The sequence below is a fragment of the Rhopalosiphum padi genome, chromosome 3 (genome assembly GCF_020882245.1).
Source record: "Rhopalosiphum padi isolate XX-2018 chromosome 3, ASM2088224v1, whole genome shotgun sequence".
In the NCBI taxonomy this organism is placed as follows: Eukaryota; Metazoa; Arthropoda; class Insecta; order Hemiptera; family Aphididae; genus Rhopalosiphum; species Rhopalosiphum padi.
Genome location: NC_083599.1, coordinates 37,082,268 through 37,090,766, shown reverse-complemented (window position 1 = coordinate 37,090,766; position 8,499 = coordinate 37,082,268). Strand labels below are relative to the sequence as shown.

The following is an 8,499-nucleotide window of genomic DNA, read 5'->3' as shown; positions in this document are numbered from 1 at the left end:
AATTATCTTTATAATAAAACCTATATATATTTAACTTTTTGTGCAAATGTGGTTCAAATTTTTCAACAAACTAGTAAACGGTTACAAAACATGAACACTTCTGCTACAGAATTGTATGAAATTATGGATTATTTAAGAACTAACTTCACAGAAAGATTGGAACAACAATTTTTTGGAGCTCATTTCATTTCATGCAAACAACATTTAAAAGCAAACAAATATGAAAAATATAAGACAATCTTTGGGCAGTTTTATATAAATATTAATACATATTTATCTAAGTGGTTTAACTTCTCTGATGACAATATTTTTAAAGTGATTGAATGCTTACAATTAAACAATGAAATTTCCTTCAACGATTTAGTGAAAGTTGTTAAGACACTACAAATAGAAAATATTTCTTTAGATGGTCTTTTTAATGAGTATTGCATAATAAAACCTATTTTAAATAATATTTATAGTAGTACACAAAATGTGTACTCTAAGTGGACTAAAATATTTTCAAGTGGCACAAAAGAAAATTTTAAAAATATATTTCTATTAGTTTCATAAGCATTCCACCTTCAAACGCTTATGTTGAAAGAGTTTTTTCAATTATGAACCAAAAGTGGTCAAAAGAAAGGAACCGGTGCAAAGTAGAACTTATCAAGTCAGAACTTCAAATAACTCTAAACTTTGAAGAAAACTGTTCAGATTTTATTGAAAAAATAAAGCTTGACGAAGACTTACTTAAAGCAGTATCAAGTAACCAAAAATATTCTTTTAAAAATAAATAAAAAACTTTAAGTACAATACTATAGCTACTTTTTCATATAATTCTTAATTTTTTACACAATTATCTAACAATTGTATTTAGTTTGTATAATGTATAAGTACTGTAAGTATTATAATCCAAATGAGAGATTTATTATTATTTTGTTGTTAATATTTAAAAATACATCAGTTAATTTTTTTATTTTAGGCTTACTTGATTTTGTATTTCATAAATATTTGCAAACATAATAAAATAATGAGCCATAATTACTATACAAATTGACAATATTTTATTTTATTGGCATGTATATAAATCAAACTTAATATTTTTAACAAAAAATATGTGTCCCGTAATTTTGTCACTGAAAGGTGGTAACCCTGTATGTATGGAATATAATATTTAGTAATGGTTAAATCCATGTTGAATTATTTTAATTGACAGTTAAACTTTTGATTATTTTGTAGATTATATTTAATTTTGAACTACCCTTCTTTAATGCTGACCCTTAGATATTAATACTATTATTTCAACTTCTTAATTACATTAAGTAGTCGGTTTGTATTAATGTAATATTATATTAGTAGGTAATTATATTTTAAACAGGTATTATTCATATTATTTTATAGTTGTTTTACTTAAAATTATTATAAAGACCATAGGTTAGGTTAAATTATAGTTTTAGAATTATTAAAAATTAAAAATTGTATATATGCGTACAATTATAAATTCATTTTAGACATTTTTTTGGTTTGGAAAAATAATATAATGTTTACATTACCTATATCATATACTTGATTATTTCATATTTAAACATTATACTGCATAAGTAGTTCACATCTATATATTATGCAATAGTTTAAACTTAAATATTACATATTTTATTAATACAGTAGTAAACAGTAGTATTGGTTATGATCATAATTCATAGGTACAACAAGAGTTAATTCTGAGGGGGCTACATTTTAAATTCTGAGCCAAGAGAGGAACATATTAGATTTACAACAATTTGCTTTTTTATGTATGTGACACTATCGTGAGCTATACGAGTCAATCATAAAAATGGTATACTCTACTAAACATTTTATACACCAACCACTAGTATTTTACTATTGTCTATTATAACTAAATTTGTTGTTTACCTGTAATATAAGAATAAGAAAAAAGAAAACAAGTCAATTTTATAGCGGGTAACATTTTCTATCATTACAGTGGCATAGGCATAGTATATAAGGGAATGCATGGAATGCTGCTGCATTAGGGCACCTAAACTTTGGGGGCCTTTTTACCTATCCAAAATATTATTATTTTTTTTGTCATTATCAAAAATATTTGTGTTGAAAATTTAAAAAAAAAAATAATCAATAATATCTTATTTTATTATAATTCAAGTTAAATATAGAAGCTGGAAAAGCAGAACTCATAAATGTATCGTAATTTATGGATAACATTGTGAATTTAAAAGCTCCTAAAGTTAAATTTTAACTGTTAAAAATATGTAACTGTTATTTATTAATAAATTATAAATGTATGTATATAAAACTATAAAAAAGACTAATAAAATACACTATTAAAGAGATACTGCATACACCTAGGTATTATAGTTTTATTCTTTTATATTTAAACCGAGTAAAAAAGGGGCCCTTTAACTTTTTCGCATTGGGACCAAATTTTTATACTTACACCACTGTGTCGTTAGCACTTGCAAAATTGTTTAAAATTTCTTCTCTGTCAATATTATTTGGTATGTCTTAATATGAATGGTGGATAAATTTGAAAACCGTTGTTGTATCATAGTTGACCATAACCATGTTTTGACTATATTCATTTCTTTTTTTCCAATTAACAAAATACAATTGAACGTGTATTATTTAAATAAAGGATATTTGGTGGAGGCTAAGTTCCCCCTACCCCTCCTATTTGCGTTTTAACATAACCAGTGGCATGCCCTAAGTAGGCTTTATTGAGGCAATTATCTCAAAACCAAAATTGGTGGTTGCTGAGCAATGGATTGATTACGATAAAAACATTTTAATAGTAATATTTAAACTAGGTATGAAATTAAAAAAAAAACTTAGATTAAAAACAGATATATGAGTGGTCAATTGGTAGTTTCCTTAAGGTTTGAAAATTGTTCACCATACTACTGGTTAAAACTTATATATTTACAATAGTTTTTTATTTCTGGCTTTCTTACTGTCCTTTGGTGTAGATACAATATATATGTTAACTATTCAGCATTCATAAGCTCATAATAACTTATATAATAATATAAATTATAATCATGCAATGATATTTTATCTTACATTACAAATTAATGAAAACTAGGTTTGTAAGGATTTAAAATGTGTTAATAATATAATTTATTATTTGAGATCATTTTAGATTTTTATATTACAGTTTTAAAATCACATTTTAATGTACTTGGATATCTGCCATATTTTTCAAAGCTTTATTAACAGCTACTAGTAGTCGCTCAACTCTGTGTCTATCATCAACTATATGTTCTTCTTCAACAAGCACTTGATCAATAGACCGATTAACTACATATGGAGTAAATACTAATTTGTGCATATAATGGTCGATACTATTCAAAACATGATTCACCATCTTAAATATTATTCTCTTTGGCACAAAATCTCGTACATTTTTTCTGACAAACTCAAAGTAACAACGTGTTAAATTTTTATGCATTTTGACTTGTTTAGAAGATTCCATTGTTTTATCTAGATCGTTAAGACCTGATAGTATTTGTTTAAATAATTGTTTAGTTCTTTCTTCTTCAGCCCTTGCAAATTCATCATTTGTCAAACCTTTTTTATTTGTTACATGTGTTGATATGAATGCATCTTGAATCACATCGGATGATTTAACTAGCTCTAAGATAAAATCTGGATTTGTAGTATTCAAACATGCCTGATAAGTTTCAATATAAGATCTTATAAATTCTTTAATACTTAATAATGTATAATCTATCATTTGGTTCAGCACCATTTTTACCTGAAATTAAATTATTATTATATATGTAGTGCCTAAGTATGTAATCATGATCTTGCTAACTAGCATCAACATAGGTAACAATTGCTTATCGTATTAAATTATCAATGTACACCTATCTAAGTTAGATAATCTAACTATCCACAAACTAAACTAATTTTAATTTTCAAAATATGTGTCCAAAGGTTGAAATTTATGCATAAAATATATAAGTTTATAAAAACTTAGGGAAGTTAAGTTAACAACAAGTGATTTATAAGACAATGATTTGAATGATTTATCTTAATAACTATAGATATGCCCCACATAGCATTTGTTAATCATACTGAATTAATAACTATTTTAATATAATTGGAATTTAAATATATAAAATGTATAGTTAATTAAATATTAAATTTATATTAATTTTTTTAAGTTGAAACTTGTTTTGCACATTTAAATACAATATTAATAAAATTTATATTTTAATTGAATAAAAATTTGTGTCAAATATATTTTTATGTAAGTAATTCAACTTAAAGAAAAAATAGTTAACATTTAATTAATTTTATTAGTGATGTTCTATAGTAATAAATTAAAATGTATAATTTTTCACAATATGACTAAAATGAAATGAATGGAATGATAAATTAATTGGCTGTTCAATAGCGTTTTATTATTATTATTTATTATTTATTTTTGTGTATGGATTGAAGTTACTATTTTTATTTTGTAGTAAAAGTAATGCTTTAATCTTCAAAATGGAGTGTGCCTTATGTTAGCAAATTGTACCTAGGTGGTAATTGGGAAAACTTAAAATAAAAAATACTCATTACTTTAAATACATTTTCTTTTTAATAAGAATATTTACACAATACCAGTATTCAACAAAACATATTTTGTTACAATTAATTATTATCTGTTATAATTCTAAAATGAAAAATTTTTGATACTTGTAATTTTTGAAAAATAAAATTGCAAATTGTTGACATAATACAATTTAACAATTTACTTAGTGTTACAATTTTTGTTGGTATGTCAAAAAGCTTGACAATATACTACAGATTTCTTTATATATTTTTCTTAATGGTATTAAAAATAAATTTATAGTAAACAAAAAATTTGTTAATTTTTGATGAAATTTGAAGTTAGGATTTTAATTACCTAAATCAGATATTTAAACAAAAAATAATAATTTGTTTTTTTTTTGTATGTACCATTAAACACTTTCAACATTTCACTATCACCCTAATTAATACCTAATTAAATATTTTTTAATAATAATTTATTTATTAATTAATAAAAACTAAGCTACTTATTTATACCACAAACTACAAAATATATTACTTACATCAGTATTCAGTTTCGGAAATCTTTTGAGTGTATCCAAAATACTCTGATCAATAGATTCAAAAATCCTCAACATTTCAGCGCCGACTAGGTCAACACAAATCATTGCTGGTTCAATAAGATTTTGTAATTGTTTTCCTATCATAATTTCTAATGCCTTCTCGTTAACAAATGAACTTTTGTTGGTCCCTGCTGAATTTAATAAAATGTTTCCTATATTTTCATCGGTCAAATCAAGAAGCGGATCAATTTTATCTAATTTTTCTACAAATTCATTATGAATGATTTGAGAAATTTTTGCACCGCCCACAAGTGTACTTTCGGATAAATCTTTTCTGTTTCCAGCGACTGTATCGCAGTATGATTTACACACATCATTCAATAAACCTAAAACGAAAGAAACCTTCTGGTCCGGCGTTTTCAATGTTTTTAGTTGGTTTTCTAATCGATCTTTGGTGTCATATAATTCCTTACGTAATACCGGATACGTTTTTTTTATATGCATTAATAGTATATTCTGCAGAGTATTAGCTAGCATTTGATTACCGTGTTTTTTGTGAATTTCGGGGTAATTAGCTTTTAAGAATTCCTTCTCAGATTTTAAAGTTTCTTTCATGGATTTATTGTCAAAAATATCTTTTTGACTTCGGTTAACAACTCCAATTATCCCAAGCTTAACAGGAATTTTGTAACCACAAAGAAGTTCCACTGTGTCTTGTATTGTACCTTTATCTATAAGGTCTAACTTGGTTACTACAGCGACTGTCCTTATTCCTTCTGGGTCGATTTTCCTGGCAATCTTAAGACTCTCACTAGTAGATGGATCTGTATTAGCAGTAACTACAGCCAAAATAATAGAATTTGGTTGTTGTACATATTTTAATATTAATTCTTGAATTCGTTCATCAATATCTTCGGGTTGGTCACCAACAGGAAGTTTGGTGATTCCCGGCAAGTCTACAAAAGTTAAATCATATAATTGAGTATATACTTTTAATACAATTGGCTCGTGTGTTATGCCGTTATTGTGACCAGCTAAATAATTTGTTCTATTTTCAATTTCCAAACGTACATCATCAAAATTTTGAAACACAGTGTTAGGTTTGTGTAAAAACCATGCCCATTCTTTTATTTTTTCATTTTTCGTTATTTCTAACATTGATTCTCTATCTTCTTTATTATATCTTACTATTTGGAGAATTAATGGAGCACGAGTTACAATACCAGTACCCCTTGGTAAGAAAGATTTACCCACCAAACTCTCAAGAACTGAGCTTTTGCCGGAACTTTGAGATCCGACAACAACGATCTGAGGCAAATTAATTTTATGATCACCAATCACTGCAAAAACTTCTTGCAACTTGTTAATTGTATGAATTAAAGACTCCATATAATTGTTTAATTAGCAGTTTTTGACGAGTAAATATTAGTGTTTGTGTAAAAAAAATTAAAATATGTATTAATAATTTTTGTAGTGTCAAATATGTTTAAATGTACTTATTGTAATTAATTTTTTTTAATTGTTACCTATTATTTAATAGCTATGGTTACACAATTTCGTAGTGATTAGTGAATTTTAAACAAAAAAAGGCAAGCCAGTCAGTACAGTACTACTGTTCAATTAACGTAATTAAAACGGTTTTTCAGCCTACCTATACCATTAATAAGTATATATCGTGATATGTTTTTTGATAGGTATAGCCATTGATTTTTTAATATTGCCTATTGTCTATAAAAATAGATTTCTTACTAACTAAAATATAATTGTTTACAAATATAATAAATTTATAACGATACCTCTCGGATTTCAAGCTAAAAACGTATTTCCAATAACTCCCTATGGATCATCTGTATATATTATAAAATCAATGGTATATAGCACTATCTATAGCTAATTTATTTTACTTTTAGTATTACGGACGGTAGATTGATATAGGTACCTAATTTTTTTAAAGAAAATTTTGCTTTATTGTATTATTAGTTATTAAGTATAATAATATATAATAGTTATACTATAATATTATACCGACTTAAATAACTCAAAATGTAGGTACCTAATAACATCTTTCTGTAAACAATAAACATCGACACATCGTATAAACAATAAAAATAGATTCAAACTTCAAAGTATAGATATATATCTTAAAATTAATCAAAAATGTCATTGCATTTATTGTAAAATTCATTTTAATATAGGTAGGTATGTAACAGTTTAAGTTCTCGCGAATAATATTTTAGAATTATAACAAAATATAAATAACATAGTTATTTTAAATAACGAAATAAAATGTCTATTAAAAATAATTGCCTTAAACATTTTTTAGATTTTATGACTTTAGTACCTATATAAACTAGTTATGAGGAATTTTGTATTACATTTTAAAAACTTAGGTATTTAAAGCAGTGGCGGCTATCCTATAGTAGAGGTGTAGCGCCTGATATACCTTTAATTAAAGGTGGATGAGGTGGGTTGTCTACGTAATTTTTCGTATGCGAATAATACAGAATAATGTTTTGGAATATTTTAATAGTATTATAATAACTCTTTTATTTTTAACATATTGAATAAACTATTCAATAGATGGGATGTTATATGGATGAATATTATCGAGGGTAGTAAATACTTCTTATGTTTCGCTACACCTATATTTTTAAGGATAGCCGTCACTGATTTAAAGAAAATTTATTATACATTTCTAACTATTACAAAATTGTTTGTAATTTTGAAGAATTTTGTTAAAATTCTAATTTAAAATTAATATTATAACAAAAAATTACACCTATGTATTTTTAATATTTGTATATAGAATATAGATATAAGCACAACGTATGAGGAGTACTGGAATCTTGTATTGAGTTTTCAAACATTTTGAAACGGCGAATAAATCAACAATTATTGAAAAAAAAACTAAAAAAATTTAAAATTGTTCATCAAAATTTTATCGTAAATAAATAACATAAAAAAAATATTTAGAAAATATTTCAAGTACCTGTCTATTGTTTTTTTTTTTTTTTTTGAAACACTACAAAATATAAAAAAATGTACTAACTATAAAACAATTTATAAATTTTCACGATTTTTATAAAATGATTTTACAAATGATGTTTTTACTTAATTTTTTATTTCCCGGATTATACAAAAAAGTACCATTTTATGACTTCTTAAAAACTATAAAGTACTAACTATATCAAATTCGCTACTAGAAACTATCACCAAAGTTGAAAATCAAATAATTTTTACTTCCCCAAAAGACGATGAGACTGCAGATAAAAAACACACGCGCGACGTGCGCATGCATCATTGTAAAATCAATAGGTAATCAATATACTTACATTCATTTCTCTACTCAAAATCTAAAATAGTTAGTAGGTACTAGGTATGTATAATATGCAAATGGCTGTCACGGTGTCACTCTTCAATC

The 8,499-nt window shown here is 25.2% G+C and overlaps 1 protein-coding gene across 1 annotated transcript; it reads right to left on the bottom strand.

Annotated features, from left to right (window-relative positions):
- Positions 1-2,943: 2,943 nt before the first annotated feature.
- On the bottom strand, positions 2,944-6,471 carry LOC132926618 (dynamin-1-like protein). The gene is made up of 2 exons (XM_060990991.1): positions 5,079-6,471; positions 2,944-3,751 (listed from the first exon to the last, which is right to left on the bottom strand). The coding sequence occupies exons 1-2, from the start codon at positions 6,465-6,467 to the stop codon at positions 3,167-3,169; spliced, it is 1,974 nt and encodes a 657-aa protein (XP_060846974.1). The 5' UTR covers positions 6,468-6,471; the 3' UTR covers positions 2,944-3,166.
- Between the last annotated feature and the right edge of the window lie 2,028 nt (positions 6,472-8,499).